This window comes from Triturus cristatus, chromosome 4_1 (assembly GCF_964204655.1).
Source record: "Triturus cristatus chromosome 4_1, aTriCri1.1, whole genome shotgun sequence".
Taxonomy (NCBI): domain Eukaryota; kingdom Metazoa; phylum Chordata; class Amphibia; order Caudata; family Salamandridae; genus Triturus; species Triturus cristatus.
This window is the reverse complement of record NC_140585.1, coordinates 1,206,972,743-1,206,994,813: the sequence shown is the minus strand read 5'-3', so window position 1 is coordinate 1,206,994,813 and position 22,071 is coordinate 1,206,972,743. Positions and strand designations below refer to the sequence as shown.

The 22,071-nt window shown below is 47.7% G+C and overlaps 1 protein-coding gene across 3 annotated transcripts in view; it reads right to left on the bottom strand.

Annotated features, from left to right (window-relative positions):
• The window catches only part of LARP4 (La ribonucleoprotein 4), a 248,711-nt gene that overhangs the window by 53,912 nt on the left and 172,728 nt on the right, over positions 1 to 22,071 (bottom strand). For all 3 annotated transcript variants that reach the window (XM_085654536.1, XM_085654538.1, XM_085654537.1), the window contains 2 exons: positions 3,067 to 3,179; positions 2,116 to 2,281 (listed from right to left, as the gene is read on the bottom strand). In XM_085654536.1, the coding sequence (XP_085510662.1) occupies positions 2,116 to 2,281; positions 3,067 to 3,179 (279 nt within the window). The remainder of the gene's footprint in view (positions 1 to 2,115; positions 2,282 to 3,066; positions 3,180 to 22,071) is intronic.

Sequence of the window (22,071 nt, the reverse complement as noted above, 5' to 3'; positions counted from 1 at the left end):
CTGATCAGAGCAGAAAGAGGGCAGCAATGTGCCTAGAATTTTATGGCTGTTTCAGGGCAGGATGCCAAATTATCACAGGAGCGGTGGTCCTCCACACCACAATGTCTTTTTCGGTGTATTTTACCCATGCTCCGCATCTCTACTCTCGGACCTTGACCTCTTCCTCATTGGTGGCATTTCCAGTCTGGACTTCAAAAAACTTTTTCAGAAGATCAAGAGCTTCGGAAGTTAGTATTCTGTGACCTAGGAGTCCGAGGGTCCCACCAACTTTTCCTGAAATCATGAGGGATATTGCAGCCCAAAATGTCCAAGTTGCAGACATTGTCATACTCAAATGTACCCAGCTTTTCATATATTTTAAGAATCTTTTTCAAACTAAAGGCTTGACAAAAGATGCACTTTGATTCCTGGAGGTGCAGAGGCAGAGGTTACAAGCCTCGTGCTGGCTGGACCAAAATACTTGGAGTGAGCAAAACCAGATGGGAGTACCCTCATCTGCCTGCATTTCCCCAAGCAAAGGCCTCGTATATTCATGCATGTCCAATCTGTCCAAGTTCATTATCTGTCACCAAAGAACATTATGCTTACACCATGGTTTAACGTTTCCCGGATTATGGGTAAGAGAAAGTACTGGAAGCCAGAAACGCCATAGCACTCTTGGTCTTTAGATGTCAAATGTTTCAGGCAATAGGATTCCCTTGCTGCAGGCTAACCAATGTACACATACTTCAACCATCAACAACCCCACCAAATCTAACGTATATCAGAATCTTTGCTCTCCTCACATTCTTACATTTGTGGGTCTTTTCAGCGGACAAGGCCAACTACACGAGAAGCTTCCTTTTTATCAGGACAAATATGAGAAGGTTGGATAATATATTTGCAATTATCCACTGATTGCGACTATATTTTTATTTTAATTAAGAATCAACTTTTAAAAATGACAGAATTGCCTAGCATTTTGGATAATGCAAAATTTGGAGCGGTACAAATGACTGATATTGCTAAACTTCATATTCATGAGATTTCCTTTGTATTCAACTTTGATTTTTATGAAGTGCTGAACTGTCAGTATAAAAAGTACATACTTTTAGGCCATGGCTTGGTTGTTTACTCTTGATATTGGGGTTTTAGGACAATATAAAAACACTACATAAAACATCTAGCAGACACAACTGTACATCATTTTCAGAGCTCGGTCGTTAACTCTTTTCTTACCCATTCAGATTCTCTAGTCTTTATTTCTACTTACTTTATTTTGGAAGTCTTTGCGCAAAATACACAAATGCTTAATTCATATTAAGTTTAGTTTACAGAAATTGAAATGCTTGGTTTATCCATGGAATTCCAACCAGTTTCCCAGAAAAGCCAGTTACCGGCACAAATGTAAAAACGCACATCAACTACAACTTAAAAAGTACAAAAACTGACTTTTTTCCTGAAGCCTTGAAAGAGTAATTTTAATACAGCAACCCTTTTGTTAATGTAATTTTTGTAGAAAAAAATTATTTTCATAGAGCCTTTTTGGGGGGATTTTTTTTATTTTTTATGCACCAATACTCTGTTCCCAGAAGAAAAAATTAAGCCAGAGTACCTTTAAAATCCTCCAAGATCGGTGTGCGCACACATGCATTATAGAATTAGCAAATATGGCAGGGTATTCATTTTTAAAACAAAAAGCGTTAAAAAGTGAAGATTGAAGTAAAAAAAATTTTTTTACCTCCAGTGATTAAAAGGTTAGGTAACATACCTAAGAGCCTTCTGAATAAGAACATTCTGAATTCAATTTATTGTAAAGATACTTTTCACAATGGCAACTTTTAACTGCTTTTGAACGTAGGTACATTTAAGCAAAATGCCATTTCTGACTTATTCAACTTAAGTACTTATAAAAGTAAAGTAGCAAGCTACATAGTTTATGACACATATAGCATTACTGTTTTGATTTTTTTACACAAGGTTAAGACACAGACCACTAATCCCCTCATGTCCAAAAATAAATATTTCAATACAACATTCATGTAAACTCAGATCAGTTTGCCACGACCAACACAGATTTCTTGAACATAACACGTCCCTTTATAGGTGTTACAAAAGTAGAACAATTTATATTACCTGGACAATCACAACTGGCAATGCACTGGTAGACGGTAAAGTGGTATTTGTTCTTGGTGGCTTGGGAGCATCTACAGAAGATGCAGGCAAAGTTGTAGGAGTCTGAATAGCCACATCTTTCTGGACTGAGATTTCAGTTGGTTTCTTGTCCAGTTGAGGTGCAGTGCTAAAGCACAGACAATGAATTTAATTACTCAAATAAACCTTTTAGGAATTTTAACAGCTAATGTGCACAAGAATCAATCCTTCCTGCAGGAATTATTTATTACTGTAACCCACCTTACTCAACATTTTTGGAATGACATTCCACAAGTTGTCACAAAATGCATCTTAAAAAAAAAAAAGCATAATAAATATTTAACAAAACTCATGGAGCTTATCACTCAACAAGACGCCATTTCCTACATATCACCAAAACATACAGATGAAGTACAGCATGCACTATAATGGGACAATGTTAGTTTTTACCAACTCTACCAAGCTGCAGGCATTTGACTAGCTGGAAGTGAGGAGAGATGGATGACAAAGTAACACTTTCCTTATCATCTAAACATATATTACCTCCTAGATAATGGGGCAAATACCACCATTACATTCAAATTCATCATTTATTGTAAATAGTATTTATTTTTTAAATACTACTATAATACTCCTAGTGGAACCAAAATAAAGTCTACAGGTAAAAGGCAAATAGTTTAATAAGAGCTCCAAATAGAACTTAATCTCTATCTGGGTCTAGTGGGTTGCAGATCACCAGTTGAGCTTAAATAGTAAGATTATATTAATTGAAATATTAGACATTTTACACATGCCCGTCCCCCAACACTAATGGCTAAAAACTACATAATCTTAAATTCAAGTAAATCAAAAAAAGAGTGGACCGAAAACATTCTAATGTACCGTGAAGGTTTACAATCTCTAAAGGGAATAGGAAATAAAGGCCATACACACCTGAGTGGAATAAGCTCTACTGTATTCGGAGAACTTGTACTTAAAATAGGCAGTTGAACAGATTCAGTCTGTTCTTCAGGAACCGGACTACTCTCACATAATTCTTTGCTTTCCTAAAATTCAAATACATAATACATACATTTTAGATGCAACAGTACATATTTTAAACATTTTAGAATTTTAAACCGAAATGCATTTACAAACCTACTGTGTCTTTTCTCAACAGTACAGTAACAATCAACCATTAACCTCAAAAATAGCATACACTGCACTATAATCATGTAAAGATCCTTAGACAACCTACATTTTCACATGTGAAGAACACCTTTACCTAACCACACTGAAAAGTAATGCAACTAAAAGGACCATGTCTGCTATATTTTTTTAAGTGTAAATCTCACATCTCAATTAAACAATTTCCAGTGAACCATGATTGGACCACAAGGAACCTCTTGCTACAAACTAAAGTACAACAGTCAAAATTTTTATTAGGCAAATAAAAAATGTACGTTATGTAAATGGGGACCCCACAGTGGGACTACGAATGAAAGCTCACCTGCTCAAAAAAGGCAGCAGGAAATCGGAGGACACTTAAAACATTTTCATTAACAATAAGAAAATGTGGAAAAAGGCTTAAGAAAGTTTATGGAAGTTGTACTAGAACCAAAAATAAAATCATAGGGATAATCTTAGATAAAAGTTTAATACAAAATGTTTTAATATAGGGTATTGTTTCCGAATAACATGCTTCCACATAAATGAACCTGCTAATAGAATAATTATTCTACTACACAAAACTCTCCAGCTGAACCTGTATTACTTGTGTATTGCCAAATAAGCCATATATGACACAATCTTCTTAATCATGAAGAATAAGTTACTAACCATAGGTAACAAAATGGTTTCTTATCCATAGGACCAGTTTTGCAGCTTTAAGAATATTCTGGAGTCACATGCTGCGCATTATTCTGCCCTGTAGTGGTTGGGTCCAGAAATCTTTGTACGAGTCCTTCTGATTTATTTTTGGAATGGGCATCGGCTATCTCACCATTTGGTGCCTAATCCAGCCATTCCTAACATAAGCCTTCTTCATAAGCTTCCACATGTGGTCACCATCACTAGATACATTTTTTTTGTTCACTTACACTCTACTGATTGGATGTGAACCCAGACAATTCTTCAAGCTGTAAAACTACTCCAACAGGTAAGAAAACATTTCGTTTTGCAGCATGACTTCTGGATTCACACTGGATTCACCTGCTGTGCATTGGTTTTGTGGCAGTTTATTTTTTTAGATTGGGTTGAAGAGGGATTTGAGGTTGGGTTGAAGAGGGATTTGAGCTTGTGAAAAAAAGGGTTGGCACTCATTCCCACTTGCACTTCTTTGACCATTTGTAAGCATATGTAACAGTGGTTTGTGAATATGTGCACCGATTACCAAGTGGGGCATGTGAGAAAGTGCCATCTTTCTTGCATGGTATGCCCCCACTTTTTGCTAAATTGCTGAATGTACTTCGATTGAGTGTACCCTGGGTTCCTGCCAATCAGGTGCCCAGGGCCTATGTTCCTTCCTTAAACCACACAAACTCCAAATTGGCAAACCCTAGCCACATGTCAGCCCCTAGTAAATGGTACCCTAGGTACCCAGGGCCTTGTGACCAGGGAAGGCCTCTAAGGGCTGCAGCACTCATTGTGCCACCCTCAGAGGCCCTGTACCCTTACACACACACACTGCCCTTGCAGGCTGAGTGTCTGGGTGCAGGACAAAACAAAGAGTCGACATGGCACACATCACTGTGTACCATGCCCATCACCTACACTGCCAAGGCATATGTCAGCCACCCCTCTAGCTGGGTGCATTACGCCTATGGTGTGGGCACAGGAGCAGGAGCCCTGTGCCCCTACAGTACCCGGGTCCATTCCTGGGCACTGTAAGTGCAGTGCTGTCATTTAAGAATACATGGTGCTGAGAGCTTGTCAAACACGAGCTCCACAGCACCATATTGGCAACACTGAAGCCTGGGAAGTTTGGTATCAAACTTCTCAGCACATTGAACCCACACTGATGCCAGTGTAGGATTTAATGTACTAAGCACCCCAGAGGGCATCTTAGAAGATGCCCCCTTACAGCTAACTTGCAATCCACGTCTGCTCTGAGGCTGCCCAGGCTGCCACACAGCAGACACGTTGCTGGACCCCTGGGTGGGAGAGCCCCTGCTCTCCCGGGCCTGCAACAATGCACATCCTGGGTGAGGTGAGAAATCTCCTCCCCCAGGATGAGCAAAGGGAAGCTTCAAAGGCATGCCGCCAGTTGGAGTTTCCCCAGGCCACTGCAACCCCCCACTCTGGCGGGAAGCTTGGCCGGAAACCCCATACAAGGACAGGGGATGTGCCAGCCTGCCCACCCCACCCCTCAGGTGGGGGAGGCGAGGTGAAGCACATCTCCGGGCTCTCGCCATCTTGAAGATGGGAGGCCCTACCCTATCAGGATTAGGCTACTGCCCCCCTCCCACAGGAGAGAGGCAGGATAGGGGGTGTACCCACCCCAGGACAAGGACCCATTGGTCCCTGGCCTTCACCTACCTGTAACGCCCCTAAATCTAGTATTTAGGGGCCCCCTGAACCTTCCTTCCTCAGATTCCAGATAGAAAAACGACAAGAAGAGCAAGAAGAACAAAGACCTGCCCTGCAGCTGCTAAAAAGAGAAGAAGACACCAACTGCTTTGGCCCCAGCCCTACCGGCCTGTCGACTCTCGAACCTGCACCAGCGCGGCATCCCACGTGGCCAGCAACCTCACCAACCCCGGAGGACCTGGCTACCTTTTAGCTCTAAGCCCCTGGGACTCCCACGAGTAGAGGCTCTACTCAAGAAACCTACTTGCTATCCCTGGCACCAGCCCGGGACCGCGGACCCAACACACTCTGCACCAGCCAAGCCTGGCCAGTGCCGGAGTGGACAAAGACCCAGAGGACGACCCCACGGCGACTGTGACCCAGAGTCCGGCACCCAAGGACCCCCCTCGACATCCCGGAAGAAGCCTGCAGCCTCAGAACCAAGTGCCACCCCAGCCGCGATCAACCAGAGGGTAAGATTCCCGACGTCAAAAGGCACCCCTGCACCCGGCGCCCTGCGACCCCCTGTGCCCAATCCTGGGGTACCCACCTAACCTACAACTACCCAACTTACCTCTCGAAGTGGTGGTGGCACCTGAAACATCCTCGTCCCCGAGCCTGCAGCCTCTTTCCAAACCGGAACATTCCCATTGATTTCCATTGAGCGCCCTAAGGCTCAAAAGCACCCTGCACCCAGCCGCCCGAGTGGCCCTGGCAGTGCCCTCTCTACTCTAACCTACTTCCCCACTTGCCCTGAGTAAGTGACCAGGAGCCCAGCTCCCACAGCCGCGTGGCTTGCCAGACAGCAGCCACCAACCAAGGCCCCCCTATCCCTCATAGGATAACATTGGGCCCAACTCTCTCTGCACCCGGCCGTCCTGAAACCGCTGAGGGTGAACCAACTGTACCTACCTGACACTGGGGGACCCCTGAGTCCATGCCCGGAATTTCAACACTACCAGTCGAGTACTTACCCTTAAACCGCTAACTTCATTTTCCTCATAGGGTAACATTGACTGGCTTTTTCTTCAAAAATCTTCTAAGTGTGAACTTTTCAAATCTGCAAAAATTCACCAAAAATCAGCCAAGTGACAAAAACGAATTTACTCACCTGCTCCTAGGTGAGCTCCCAGTGCTGGATCTTGGTGCCCAGCCCTGACTCTGAAAAGTGTTCACAACTATACTTACTTCTAACTCATTTTTTCTCCCATAGGAAACCATTGTCTGCTTTTCTGTGAAATTTCTTCTAAGTGTCTACTTTTGCAAATTTGAAATATTCTTTTAAAATCGTACCATTTCTGCAAACGAAATTACTTACCTGCTTTTGATAAGGACCCCAGTCCTGGGTCTAGGCACCCAGTCCTGGATTACTAAAGTAACGATAAAGTACTCTACCTGCAATTTGAATTTCTTGCCATAGAGATCCATTGAATGTTTTCTGTGAAATATTTTCTAAGTGCTAACTTTTGAAATAGCTAAATATTATCTAAAAATCATTACAGTTATTAAGTCGACTTTCATCACTTGATTCTGAACACTGACCCCAGGCTGGTTCTAGGATCCAGACCTGGAATTCCAAAAGTAATCTGAAAAGTAATTTATTACAAATAACCTGAATTTACCATTGAGCTCAATGCATTGTTATGTTTAGGAAATAGGATTGTCTATTGCAACCAACTGTGACTGTTTACACAAATTTATTGCTTGAAACAAAAGTATTTATATTCAACCTCTCATTCTGAGAAAGTATATTTTTACCCCCTTGTGGTTCTAAAAATAAAACAAGCATATATTTTATATATACAAATCATTGGCCTAGAGTTCAGTTATTGAGTGTGTGAAACCATTTGCTGACTGAGTGTGTACAATAAATGCTTTACACTGTCCTCTGGTACTGCCTTACTGCTCGACCAAGCTACCACTTTTGAGAGTAAGGTCATACCTAACTTTGACCTCTATCAGCCTCTGGGGGACTGTGGACTCTGTACACCCTGTACCTATTAGGGAACAGTATATACAGAGCCACTTTCTCACAGGGCAGACATACAACCTTCATGGAACAGTATATTCGCAAGAAAGTCTATTGTTGCGACTTTCCTACGTGTAGTATTCTCTAGGTTTGATTTGTAGTTGTATGGTAGCTGATGCGAGACATTTTGATTGTATAAGCCACATTGCAAGGGTATTTTTTGTCATTGTCTGTGAAAGACCGCTTTTTTCCTTTGCTAACTGATGAGGTCTTCTCCTTACAGTACATTAGCGGTCTCCTGGGATCAAGCACATGTAGTGCTCTTTCATTCAGCTGGAGTCTTTGGCTCCTGAAGAAACTTGGTATTTGGATGGTTTGGTTCATGTGAAAATGTGAGATGACATCTGGTAGGAATTGTGAGTTTGTCCTCATGACTTTCCTGCTAGTGTATTGCATGTATGGTTTATAGATTGTGTGCGCTAGCAACTCGCTCTTTAAAGAGATTTCATTGTAATATGGAAAGCAGGCTTTATTGTGACCAATTCCAAAGAGGCCTTGTGAAGTGGTTAAAAGGGTTTCTTTATTAGATGTATTAGGATTAAATTCAAGTTCCATGTTCGTGCTGACACTTTTGTGGGGCTATTAGTTTTGATCCCTACAGCAATCTTTTGATTACAGGTATTTTTGAAGAAACTCCTTTCTATCTGACCTCTTGACTAGGCCACTATTGCCAACTGTACCTTTAACGACTTGCATATTAGTCTGCTGTCTAGGTTTGTGAGGTACAGTAGGACTGTGGGGTCTTTGTATTGTCGTGTAAGCCGCCAAATTTGTGGTTTCATCTGGAGTATCTTTCCCATTTAGCTGTGTAGTATTTCCTTGTTGTTGGTCTTATTGCTTCTGAGGATCACCACTGTTTTCTCCGGAAGAACTAGATGTTCAAACTATGTTTTCAAGAGCCAAACCGCTAAATTCAGGGATTTTGGAACTGGTGTAGAACTAACCCCCCCCCCTCTCTCTCTTCATGGAGTAGGTCTTGTAGCTTCTGCAGGTTGCTCTGAGCTATCTCTATCAGGTCTAAGAACCAGGTTTGTCTCGCTCACTGTGGGGCAATAAATATTATCCTTATTTGTGACCATTTGCTTTTGTTGATTACCAATGATAAAAGTGGGACCATGGAAAAACCGTACGCAAATCTCCATGACCAGTCTATCGACAAAGCATTCCCCACTAATTGGTGGTGTGGATGCCGGGACACAAAGGACTGGCATTTTGCTTTCTCTGGAGTTGCAAACAAGTCCATTCTGGTGTTCCCCATTGCCTGAATATCTGTTATAGTACGGTTTGATCCCGTTCCCACTTGTGTGAGGTGGTTGCCTGTCTGCTCAGTTTATCTGCTTCTACATTGTCTTCCCCTGGTAGATGTATTGGTATGTGTCTCTAGATGGCCCACCACCATATCTATCGTACTAGTTTTGAATGTACATAGGATTTTGTACCTACCTGTCATGGATAGAACATGGTTGCTGCATTGGCTGTTTGGATAAGTAATGATTTGGCCACCAGCTGTTTGAGATACTCAAGGCTTGGAAAACTATTCTTGGAGTACTTTAATGAGTTGTACTGCTTCCTGGACTTTCCATATTTGATTGTGAGACTCCCTATATGAACTCCCCAACCCATATGCTGGGGGGTCTGTGGTAATGGTTACTGGAGAGGGTTTGGGGGTGGGGGAGGAGTAGGAGATCTGAACGGTATTCCACTTTCTATCTTTGATCTGGTACACCACATCATCTCTTGTACTCTGTGTGACAACCACTAGAACTTCTCATCTCCCAGTGGCTTGAGTCCCGGACATATCCCCCACAGTCCTCACTGTCAGAGATTGATCCTTCTGGCATTGGCGAGGTTCTGGCAGTAAGGATATCCTTTTCTCACAAAGGTACACTTTTGCCTCTGCTGAGTTGTAAGAAAGTGCCCTCTTTGTGCAAGGTTGCCCCCACTATTTGGCAAACTGCTGATGTACTTTGACTAAGTGTACTCAAGGTTCCTGCCAAACAGGTACCCAGGGCCTATGTTCTCTCCCTAAACTGCATTGAGACAAAGCCCAATTGGCACTCTTTGGCCACATGTCAGTCCCTTGTAAATGGTACCACAGGTACCAAGGGCACTGTTGCCAGGGAAGGCCTCTAAGGGCTGTAGAACGTATTGTGCCACCCTTAAACGCCCTGTACACACACACACACACACACATATTGAATATGCTACTTACCAGTATGCATCTGTTCTTGGCATGTAGGGCTGCTGACATTCATATCTGTGCATAGATCACCGCCTAGTGTTGGGTCTGGATGTTTGCATGTTGTTGTCCTGGAAGAGTCTTCGAAGTATCACGAGATAGGCGACTCCTCCCCTGGACCACAGTGCGCATGGGCATCTTCTCCATCCTTAAGATTGTTTTTCGCCATTGTGGCAATGATGGAGTAGATAAAGTAAGTGATGACCATGCTATACAGTAATTCTGAGAGCTGCAGCAGGCGCCGGGGAGGAGGGTGGGCGATATGAATGTCAGCAGCCCTACATGCCAAGAACAGATGCATACTGGTAAGTAGCATATTCAGTTCGAGGCATGTGGGCTGCTGAATTCATATCTGTGCATAGAATACATAGCAGTACCTCCTATTAGCGGCGGCTACCAGTGCCAGCTGCAGCAGTCTGAAAAAGAGTTTTGAGAACAGCCTGTCCTACAGCTGCCTGCTGTTTTGAGTGTAGATCTACGCAGTTGTTTGGTAAATGTATGTATAGTGGACCATGTGGCTGCTCTACATATTTCCTGTAAAGGAATGTTTCCCAGGAAAGCCATGGACGCCCCTAACTTTCGTGTTGAGTGGGCTCGTGGGGGAATCGTTAATGTGCGTTTTGCTTTTTGATAGCAAATTTGAATACATTTAACGATCCATCTGGCTATACCTGCTTTGGAAATGGGGTTGCCCTTGTGTTGTGGAGAAAAGGCAACGAAAAGTTGTTTTGTTTTCCTAAAATCCTTACTTCTGTCTATATAGTACACAAGGGCCCTCTTTACATCTAGTGTATGGAGCATTCTCTCAGCCACATTTTGTGGATTTTGAAAGAAAACGAAAAGTTTCTTACCTGTCGGTGTAGTTTTGCAGCTTGAAGATCTTTCTGGATTCACTATGCTGTGCATTATTCCGCGATCTTGTGGTTGGGTCCGGATTCGTAGTCTTTTCTTTTTTTTTTTTTTTTTTTTGTAGCCCAGGTGGGCGTCGACGTCCACCATTTGGTGCACCTCCCGTGACGTCGTCGTGCTTCCTGCGGAAGTCCCACCATTGGGGCGCCATCTTCGGGTTCTTTTTTCCCTGTTTTTTTTTTTTTTTTTTTTTTAACCCTAGGCGATTGATTAATCCTTTTGTCCATATTTCTGTACGTATCCACTTATTTGATCCTATCCATTTCACCCCCTCTTCCTCCAGCCTCATCTTCCTGGCGGAGGTGGGTGGGTTCGCTAGTGAATCCAGAAAGATCTTCAAGCTGCAAAACTACACCGACAGGTAAGAAACTTTTCGTTTTGCAGCGTGAATCTTTCTGGATTCACTATGCTGTGCATAGACTTTGTAGCGGTTTTCCTATTTTTGTGGTGGCTGGGTGGAAGATGATCGCTGGTCGTTGAAAATGTGTTGTAGCACCTTCTGTCCGACCTGTGCTTCCTTATTCATTTGAATGTCCACGCAGTAGTGCTTTGTGAACGTGTGCACAGATGCCCAAGTTGCTGCGAGACAAATGTCTTGGATGGGCGTGTTTGCCAGGAAGGCAACTGTGGCCCCCTTCTTCCTTGTGGAGTGAGCTTGTGGCCCCTCCGTTAGCTCCTGTCCAGCCTGTTTGTGACAGAATTGAATAGTGAGGGCAATCCACCTAGCGATGGTGCCCTTGGTCACTGGTCTACCCATGAAGCTAGTAGCAAAGGACACAAACAGCTGCTTCGACTTCCTGAGTTCCTTGGTTCTTTCAATGTAGTGCATCACCGCTCTTCTGGCATCGAGGGTGTGCAGGGCCTTTTCTGCGTTTGTAGTCGGGTTTTGGAAGAAACTCGGTATCTGGATACTCTGATTCATGTGGAACGCCGACACTACCTTGGGCATGAAGTGTGGGTCCGTACTCAGGACTACCCTGTCCTTGTGAATTTGAATGTAGGGCTCCTGTAGCGTTAGTGCTTGAAGCTCGCTCACCCTGCGTAGTGAGGTTATGGCCACTAGAAAGGCAGTTTTCATAGTCCACATTTGTAGATTGGCCTTGTGAATGGGTTCAAACGGCGCCTTCATGAGCTCCGTCAGAACCACGTTTAAATTCCATGCCGGCGGCGGCAACCTTTTCGGGGGTGCCATTCTTTTGGCTCCCTCCATGAATCTCTTCACCACCTGCGAGCTGAAGAAACTTCCACCCTTCTCACCTCTGGTGTAGGCAACGATCGCTGCTAGGTGCACCCTTCGGGAGCTCGAGCAGAGGTTACTCTTTAGAAGGTGTGTGAGGTACCTCAGCACAGTTGAGTCTCTTGTCATTCTGTTGTGCAGGCCCTTCTTCCTGCACCACACCGTGAATCTCTTCCACTTTGCGCTGTAGCACTTTCTTGTAGTAGGTTTCCTTGCCTCCCGTAGCACTCGCATAGTGCTCTGAGGTAACCTTAGGTGTGCGAACTCTAGGTCTTCAGGAGCCATGCTGCTAGGTTGAGGGTCTCTGGCTCTGGGTGCAGGACCTCCCCGTTTTGCATTGAGAGCAGGTCTTTTCTCCTCTCGAACCTGTACGGATTGCCTTGCGCCATTTCTTGAATCTGTGAGAACCATGTCTGCCTCGCCCACTGTGGGGCCACCAGGATCAGAGTCATGTTGCTGGTTCTGCACTTGTCGAGCACTCTGTGCAACAGGGGTATCGGTGGAAAGGCGTAGGCAAATGTCCTCCACCAGCTTATCCATAGGGCATTTCCCTTGGATTGCTGATCTGGTTGCCTGGACGCGAAGCTTTGGCATTTTGCATTGTGGCGTGTTGCAAATAGGTCTATTGTGGGAGTCCCCCATCTCCGGAAGATTTTCTCCGTTTCCTGGCCATTGAGCTCCCACTTGTGCGATGCGGACGTCTGCCTGCTCAGCCAGTCTGCCTCCACATTGTCCTTCCCTGGTAGGTGAATTGCCAGTAGATCTATCTTGAGAGGTATGGCCCATCTCCAAATCTCCTGAGCTAGGGATGAGAGGGGAAACGACTGTGCCCCCCCTTGTTTGTTGATGTAGAACATCGCCGTGGTGTTGTCTGTCTGTACCAACACCCTCTGGCCGCACAGGTGTCTCTGGAATGCCTTCAGGGCTAGCAGTATCGTTTTCAACTCGAGGTAGTTGATGTGGCGGACCGCGTCTGCCGGAGCCCATAGACCCCTCACTCTGAGGTTGTCCATGTGCGCTCCCCATCCCTTCTGCGATGCGTCCGTGGTAATGGTCACTGTTGGGCTTGGTGGTGTCAGGCTTCTCCCCGTTATGTTGTCTCTGTTCCACCAAGTTATCTCCTCCTGCACTGCGTGCGTAACAACCACTAGATCCTCCCAACTTCCGTTTGCTTGTGACCATTGCTGTTGCAGCCATTCCTGGAATGGTCTCATGTGCAGGCGTACATTCGGCACCAGCTGGATACAGGACGCCATCATCCCCATCATCTTGCTCACCGCCCTCACTGTCAGAGCTCGCCCCTTCTGGTAGAGCTGCGTCTCCTTCAGTAGGGCATCTGTCCTCCTGTCGCTGGGCACTACTGTACTGTTGAGGGAGTTGATCTTTGCCCCCAGGAAAATCTTTACCTGTTCCGGTTCCAGCGATGATTTTCCCCAGTGGATGGAAAATCCCAGATTGGTGAGGGTGTCTGTTACGCGTTTTGCGTGCCTCTTGCACTTCTCGCGTGAGTTTGCCTTGACCAGCCAGTCGTCCAAGTATGGGTATACGTGTATGCCCTGCTTTCGTAGGTGTGCCGCTACCGCCGACAGGCATTTTGTAAAGACCCTTGGCGCTGATTTTAATCCGAAGGCCAGGGTTGTGAACTGGTAGTGTTCCTGTTCGATGTTGAATCTTAGAAGGCCCTTGTGCCTTCTGTTTATTGGGATGTGAAGGTAGGCATCCTTGAGGTCCACGGTGACCATGAAGTCCCCTTCTCTTATCTGTGGCAGTACCTCCTGCAGTGAAGTCATTTTGAACCTTTGCGTTCTTATGAACTTGTTTAGGTAACGGAGGTCCAGTATGGGTCTGAGGTCTCCGTCTACCTTCGGAACCACGAAGTAGTTTGAGTAGACCCCTTTGTTGCGTTCCCCGAACGGCACTGCCTCTATGGCTCCCTTTTGTAGGAGTTTCCGCGTTTCTTCTCTGAGTATTGCCAGTTCTTGGGCAGATCTCGGTCTTCCCTTCGGTTTCCTGTTTGGAGGTCTTTTCTCCAAGTCTACGCAGTCTCCGTACTGCACGATGTTCCGTATCCACTTGTCTGTGGTTATACGCCGCCACTCCTGAAGGTAGAACCTCAGCCTTCCGCCTACTGGTGACGTATGCTCGTAGGCTCTTGAATCTTCTCTTCCCCCTGATGACACTTTTTTGCGCCTCACCCTTGGGGACCTGACGAGGGTAGGCGTCTTCTTGCGTGCTGAGTCACTTCGAGGAGGGCTGATCGCCCCCTCTCCTCCTTTGGCCACGTCCGTTCCCTCTCCCGCGAAAGGACTGGCCCCGAGGTTGATATTGCCAGCTTTGCTTCTGCTGACTTTGTCCGTGACCTTCGCCCTGCTGACCTTGTTGGAACGCCTGGTGCGATGTCCCTTGTTGGCTTGCACCCCTACCGTAGGGTCTCCGAGGGATTACCTCGTCTCATTCCCCTCAGCTGTAGGGCCCCCATGGACCTCGCTGTCTCGTTTTCCTTCTTGAGCTGGGTGAGCTTTTCGTCCACCGTTCCTCCGAACAGTGTCTCTCCGTTGAAGGGGGTGCCAAGGATGTTGTTCTGCACTTCCGGTTTGAATCCCGAGATTCTTAGCCATGCATGCCTCCTCTCTGTGACCCCTATGGCCATGAGTCTTGCTGAAGTCTCTGCCCCATCCAACGCCGTCTTTATACAGGAGTTGGCGATGTTCTTGCCTTCATCTACCAGGTGAGAGGCTCTCTGGCGGTATTCTTCGGGGAGGTGCTTTACTAGCTCCCCCATCTCATCCCAGTGTTGGTATTGGTGTCTATTGAGGAGTGCATTCGAATTCGCCATGCGCCAGTGCATTGCGGCGTTCCTCTCGACCTTTCTGCCTGTGAGGTCGATCCTCCTGCTCTCTTTATCCGGAGGTGGGCCCGAAGTTGCTGGAACGTTGGCCCTTCTCCTGGCCATGGAGGCTATGATGGAGTCTGCGGTGACGCTACCCTTGCTGTAAGGTGGGTCCAGGGAGGAGTGCTTATATTTCTTCTCTGTCCTGGGCGTGATCGACCGGCAGGTGGCAGGCTCCTTGAAGGCTTCTCTCCCCTGGTTCATCACGCTTTGTAGCATGGGGAGGAACTGACTCCTAGTCTGGATGGGGAGCAGTGTTTCGACGAGAAAATCGGCTTTCGGCCTCTCCTCGTCGAGTTTGACGCCGAAGGCCAGTGCTGCGCTCTTCACCACCATATTGTATACCCCGATGTCGTCGGGTGGCGAAGGCCTCGAGGGGTACGTGTCCACGGGCTCCTCCGGGTTTTCGGTGTCGAGATCGTGCCATTCGACATCGTTGCTGGTAGATGCCGCCGATTCGAAGAACGACTGTTGGTCTTCTTCCTCGGCTTCTTCCTCATAATAGGGCTCCTCTTCTTCTTCGAGATCCCTTGTCAGCCCTTCGGCGTCGAACTCTTCTTCGACCTCGACGACGTCCGCCGATGAAACCGTTGGAATCTTGAATTCCTTCATCCTGGCGTCGAACTCCTTCTTCCTTTGAAGGATGTTCTCCATTTCGGCCTCGAGCCGCCTCTTCTTTTTCTCCATTTCGGAGATGCTTTCGGCGTCGACCGCGGGTCTTTTCGATGAAACTTGCGTCGACGTCGAACGTTCTTTCTGCGTCGATCGGCCCGTTTCATGGGATGATTTCGACGACCCTTGCCTTTCGGCGTCTTTCTGCACCAGGGAGTCCTTTTGTAAGGATCCGCTGGGCCTTTTGTCCGAAGTTCCCCCTTTGGACGTCGAAGTTTTCGGCGCCGGGGCTCCCTTCGTGGACCTTGACTCGGTTTTCCTCGAGTCCCCCTAGTGTTTGAGGTGTTTTTTGATTTGCGCTCGACGATTCTCTTACCTAGTCTTCTTTTTTCTTGTCGGTCTCTACGACCGTGAAGTTTTCGGCTGTCTCGGCGACGTTGTCCTCGTCGTCCGTGTCGAGGCCCAGCTCGTAGAGTGTCGGGGGTTTCCCTTTGCCATCCATGTTGGCGTTGGCTCTTCTCTGCCTCTCTCTCACCCTGAGTGTCTTCGGCGCGAAGGCTGAGCAGGCGTTGCAGTCGATACTCTGGTGATCCACCGGTAGGCAGAGGTTGCAGACCGGGTGCTGGTCTTTCTGCGCGAACTTGTGGTGGCAGTTTGGGCAGAACTTGAATGGCGTCTTGTCCATTTCGCTCAGGGTCTCTGAGCGTGCATTCTCCAAGGCTGTCGAAGAAAAAAGCTCGCTGGTCCTCTTTCTTCGCGCTCCTGATGAAATCTGTTCTATTCCTGATGTCTTCTCTTGATTCTATCGATGAAACTCGCTTTTCTTCCTTCTTCCTCCGAGTGAATTTCTGGAGCTTCCCGATGACGATCCAGACCCAACGGCGGAAAAAAGAATCTGAAGATGGCGCCCCAAAGGTGGGACTTCCGCAGGAAGCACGACGACGTCACGGGAGGTGCACCAAATGGTGGACGTCGACGCCCACCTGGGCTACAAAAAAAAAAAAAAAAAAAAAAAAAAAAAAAAAAAAAAAAAAGAAAAGACTACGAATCCGGACCCAACCACAAGATCGCGGAATAATGCACAGCATAGTGAATCCAGAAAGATTCACGCTGCAAAACAGGCAGTTCAATAGTTTGATTCATGTGGAACTGCGATATTACTTTAGGCATGAATTTGGGGTTGGTACGTAGTACGACCCTGTTTGCGTGAACCTGTATGAATGGCTCTTGAATGGTTAGTGCCTGGAGTTCACTAACTCTTCTTAACGAAGTGATTGCTATTAGGAAAGCTACTTTCCAGGTGAGGAATTGAATCTCACATGAGTGGAGAGGTTCGAAGGGTGGACCCATCAGTCTGGTGAGGACCAAGTTGAGGTTCCACACCGGTGCTGGTGGGTGTCTTGGGGGAATTACTCGTTTGAGTCCCTCCAAGAAGGCTTTGATGGCAGGCACTCTGAATAAAGAGAGGTGCTGCCTGTTTTGGAGATAGGCTGCTATTGCGGTTAAATGGATACGTATTGAGGTGTATGCCAGATTGCATCGGTATAGGTGTAAGAGGTAACAGAGTATGTTTTGAATGGATGCGTCTAGCGGGTTAATGTTATTGTTGTTGCAGTAAATGACAAACCTCTTCTATTTAGCTGCATAGCAAGCTCTGGTAGTGGGTCTCCTGGCCTCCTTGATGATCTCCATACAGTCAGGTGGCAGGTTTAGGTAGCCAAACTCTAAGACTTCAGGAGCCAGATTGCCAGGTTCAGCTGTTGCGGATCTGGGTGCTGAATTTTGCCATGGTTCTGCGTTAAAAGTGCAGGTTTGATCCGCAGCCTTTGATGCGGCACCACGGAATGTTCCAGAAAGGTGGTGTACCATGGCTGGCGCGCCCACGTTGGAGGAACTAGGATGAGTGTCAGTGAGTGCTGTCGCAGTTTGCGTGCCACCAGCGGTATTAATGGCGCTGGGGGAAAAGCGTACGCAAATCTGCCGGACCAGTTCATCCATATCGCATTGCCCTGCGACTGGATGTGGGAACCTGGCGGCAAAGCTTTGGCATTTTGCGTTTTCGTTTGTGGCGAATAGGTCTATCTCTGGATGACCCCACTGATGGAAGTACGGTTGGAGTACTGATGGGTGTAGCTCCCACTCGTGCATCTGGTGGCTGTGTCTGCTGAGCAGATCCGCCATCTGGTTGTCCTTGCCGGGGAGGTGTTCCGCCATGAGGAATATGTTCCTCTGAATGGCCCACTTCCACATGCTCTGAGCCAGATGAGACAACTGTGGAGAGTGTGTTCCTCCCTGCTTCTGTATGTAGTACATGGCAGTCATGTTGTCCGTCCGGATCAACACAACTTTGTTGCACAGGTGTACTTTGAATGCCTTCATGGCTAGGAAGATTGCCATCAGTTCCAGAAGGTTGATGTGCATCTTCTTTTGCTGTGTCGTCCATAGTCCCTGCACTGTGTAATTGAGTACATGAGCTCCCCATCCCTGGAGAGAGGCGTCCGCTGTCAGTGTTATTTGTGGAACAGGCTCTTGGAACGGTCGGCCCTTGCTAAGGTTTTGTGGATTCCACCAATGCAGAGAGTTGTATGCCCGACCGCTCACCAACACTAGGTCTTTTAATTGCCAGTGAGCCTGATTCCATTGACGTGCCAAGCACTCCTGAAGCGGGCACATATGTAGTCTCGCGTGCGGGACTATGAAAATGCAGGAGGCCATCATGCCTATCAACTGCATGAACACTCGCGCAGGAAGGGAGTGTTGAGGTTTGAACTTTGAGATTAGCAGTTGCATGCTGTTGATCCTCACTAAATTTGGCTGAGCTGTGGCTGCCAGAGTGTTTATGGTCGCGCCCAGGTACTGTCGTACGTGTGCGGGTTGGAGATGTGATTTTGGGTAATTTAGTGAGAATCCCAGACTGTGAAGAAGGTGGATGGTGAGGGACATGTGGCTGGCGCATTGCTGGGCTGACTTTGCTTGAACAAGCCAGTCGTCCAGGTAAGGGTAGACGTGAATGTGTTGTCTCCGTAGATGTGCAGCCACTGTAGCTAGGCACTTGGTGAAAACCCTGGGTGCTGTTGTTACGCCAAAGGGGAGGACTTTGAATTGATAGTGCTGTCCCTGAATAGTGAGCCTGAGATATTTCCTGTGTGATGGGTGTATGGGTATGTGGAAGTACGCATCTTTGAGGTCTAGTGTGGCTAGGAAGTCTCCCTGGCTGAGCAGCGGGAGAACCTGCTGTAGGGTGAGCATATGGAAATGGTCTGACAGAATGTAGTGGTTGAGGGGTCTCAGGTCTAGTATAGGTCTGAGCGACCCGTCCTTTTTTGGGATTAGGAAGTACAGAGAGTACACCCCTGTACCCTGCTGGTTGACGGGCACGACCTCTATTGCACCCTTTTGCAGCATACTTGGCACTTCCTGCTGCAATAATGCTAAGTGCTCTACGGACATAGGACGGTGCTTTGACGGTATGTTGGGTGGAGTGGAGGTTAGTTGAGACAGTAACCGTGCTGGATAATGTCCCTGACCCACCTGTCTGTGGTGATGGTTTTCCACGTGGACAGGAACCGCTGGAGTCTCCCCCCCGACAGGTGTTGTGGTCGGGGGGAAGGGAGAGGGCGTCACTGTTTGTTTTTGGGTGAGGACCTGGTGTTGCCGTAACCACGTCCTCTGCCCTTGGTGCTGGAGCCACGATATCCACCTCTGTTGGTTTTATTGTAGGTACTCTGTGTGCCCCCTTTAGTGTATTGCTGCTGTGACGCCTGGCCTCTCGTCGCCCCGGGAATAGGGGAGCAGCTAAAGGAGCCACTACGAAATTGCTGCGTTTGCAGAGCCCCCATTGACTTCGCAGTGTCAGTGTCTCTCTTTATTTTTTCTAAGGTGGTGTCAACTTCTGGGCCGAATAAGTAGTCGGGGTTGACTGGCTGATTCAGGATGTGGTTTTGAATCTCTGGTTTGAATCCGGAGATTCTTAACCAAGCGCGTCGGCGTAACATGACGCTGGTGTTAATTGCCCTTGCTGCTGTGTCGGCAGCATCCAGTGCGCACTTAATGGATGCGTTGGTAAGAAGTTGTCCCTCTCTGATGAGGAGCTCCGCTGCCTCTTTGTATTCATCTGGCAGATGCTGGAGTAGCGATTCTAGCGTGTCGTAGTGTGGCCTGTGTATTGGCAATGCGCCAGATGTTTGCTGCTTGAGCTGCAATTCTCTTGCCTGAGGTCTCCAGCACCTTGGACTCCTTGTCTGGGGGAGTGGCATCACCCGTTTGCGAGTGGGCTCGTTTGCGAGCGTTAGCAACCACCATGGAGTCCAGAGGTAACTGCCCTCTAATGTACATAGGGTCTCCGGGCGCAGGCTTGTATTTTTTTTCAATCCTGGGGTTTAGCACCCGTGCCCTGGTTGTTTCTTTGAAAATGTCCTTTGCAGGTTTGAGAACACCTTTCAACATGGGCAAAGTTTTGACAGTTCACTCGGAGGAGGCGAAAGTGTCCACTAAGAAGTCTTCCTCAACCGTGTCAGAGTGGAGTTGTACTCCATGATTGGCGGCAGCACGTTCTATGAGGGCATTGAAGGCAGCAGTGTCCTCTGTGGGAGATGTTTTGGCGCTGTAAAGCTGCGTGTCCTGGGTATCTGGCGCGGTACCCTGGTCTGTAGGGTCATCCCATACTTGATCTGGGTCCTGCTGCTCTTCAGGATCGATATCCCTAGGGTAGGTGGTATCACCCATGTAGTCCTCCATTGCGTCTGTTTCGGAGGGCATAGGAGAAAAGGACTGGGGATCCTGATAGGAGGTTTGCAAGAGTCCATACAGAACCGGTTCCAACTCCGCTGGCAATTTGTGCTTCAGAGGTATTCTGTAGGAGTCCTAGGCCTTCGCTGGCGTGATCTTCCGTTTGCGGAGCATCAGTCTGCCAGTGTCGGCGTCGATGAATTGTGGCTGTGAAGGCTCAGAAGGTAAGTGTCCAGTAGATGGGGACTGTGTCTGGCGGACACGTGTTCGGATCTCGAACATCTTCGGCGCCGTGGATGGCGGCAAACCAAAAGTGATGTTGGTTGGTGCCGAGGGTGCTTTTGGAGCCTTGTTTGTGTCGGGGCCCGACGTGGATCGGAGGGCTGCCCGTTCCCTGATGCGCTGCAACGACGCCGCGACTCGTCGCACCGAGAACGCCGAAGGTTCTTTGGTGCCGGTTGGTACCGTGGAGGTAGGCGTCGACTGCTTTGGAGCCACAGGGTCATAGATCCGAAGAGAGGTATCAGCGGTCGTCGGAGTCGATGACTTGGTGTGTGCCGCAGTCTTCGAAGTGGACTCAGATGGAGCGGCCATTTTGACTTTGGTGGTCGGGGCAGACTGCTTCGGTGCTAGGGGCCGAGGCGCTTTTGTGGGACCGAGGGCCTTCCTTTTCGGGTCGGTACCGATATCCGCTGCAGCGAGTTCGGCGCCGAAATCCCTCTTAGTGCGTTCGGAGCCGACGGTCTGTGTTGGCGTCGAAGGAGTGGGGGTCTTCGAGGCCTTCGAGCCGATCACGGCCAGTTTCACTTTTGGTTTCGGTGGAACTGGTGCGACGATTGGTTTCGGTTTCGTTGAAGGGAATCCAGTCGTCTTTGGTAATAATGGCTCGTGCTGGATGTTAGAGGCCGGGGCCGAAGAACTTTGGGATTGATCTCGGGTAAGGCCCGGAGGCGATCCCTTGACCTGAGCCGTAGAATGACGCACTTTGACGGCCTCCGTATCGACGGGTAGGCCTGGCTCTTCGCTAGAGCTATCTTCTTCGGCCCCCAAAGGCCTCATCGTAGTCTCCTACCTAGTCGACGGCTTCTTCCCTGTGAAAAAGCACTTCATCGGCGTCTTTCGATCGGGAATCGTGTTCGGAAGCGGGGCTGGAGTTTACTTCTTCTACGCTCTCAACATCCTCGTCGCTGAAGATGTTGGCCGGGGCAGGCGCCGATTGCTGCGCTTCTAATCTCGCTGCCCGTCGTTTCCGGAGAGTCTTCTTCGATCGGAATCTGGCACAGGCCATACATTTCGATTCGTCGTGATCCGGTGAGAGACATTTGTTGCATACCGGGTGGACGTCGGTGTGTGGGTATTTGGCGTGGCATACAGGACACCGTTTGAATGGGGTCCTCGATTCCATCGTCGATATAAGGTCGATGTTCGGACCAAACGGATCCGAAAGGATGGAAGAAGTTTCCAAACAAATAAGAAAGCAGTCGATACCGAAGGGAACAGTACCGACGAAAACTAAAGGCCTTTTGGCCTTAAAACTAAATTTTCCTAACTTGAGCTAAGATAAGAACATCCGAACCCAATGGCGGAAAAAAACAATCTAAGGATGGAGAAGATGCCCATGCGCACTGTGGTCCAGGGGAGGAGTCACCTATCTCGTGATACTTCGAAGACTCTTCCAGGACAACAACGTGCAAACATCCGGACCCAACACTAGGCGGCGATCTATGCACAGATATGAATGTCAGCAG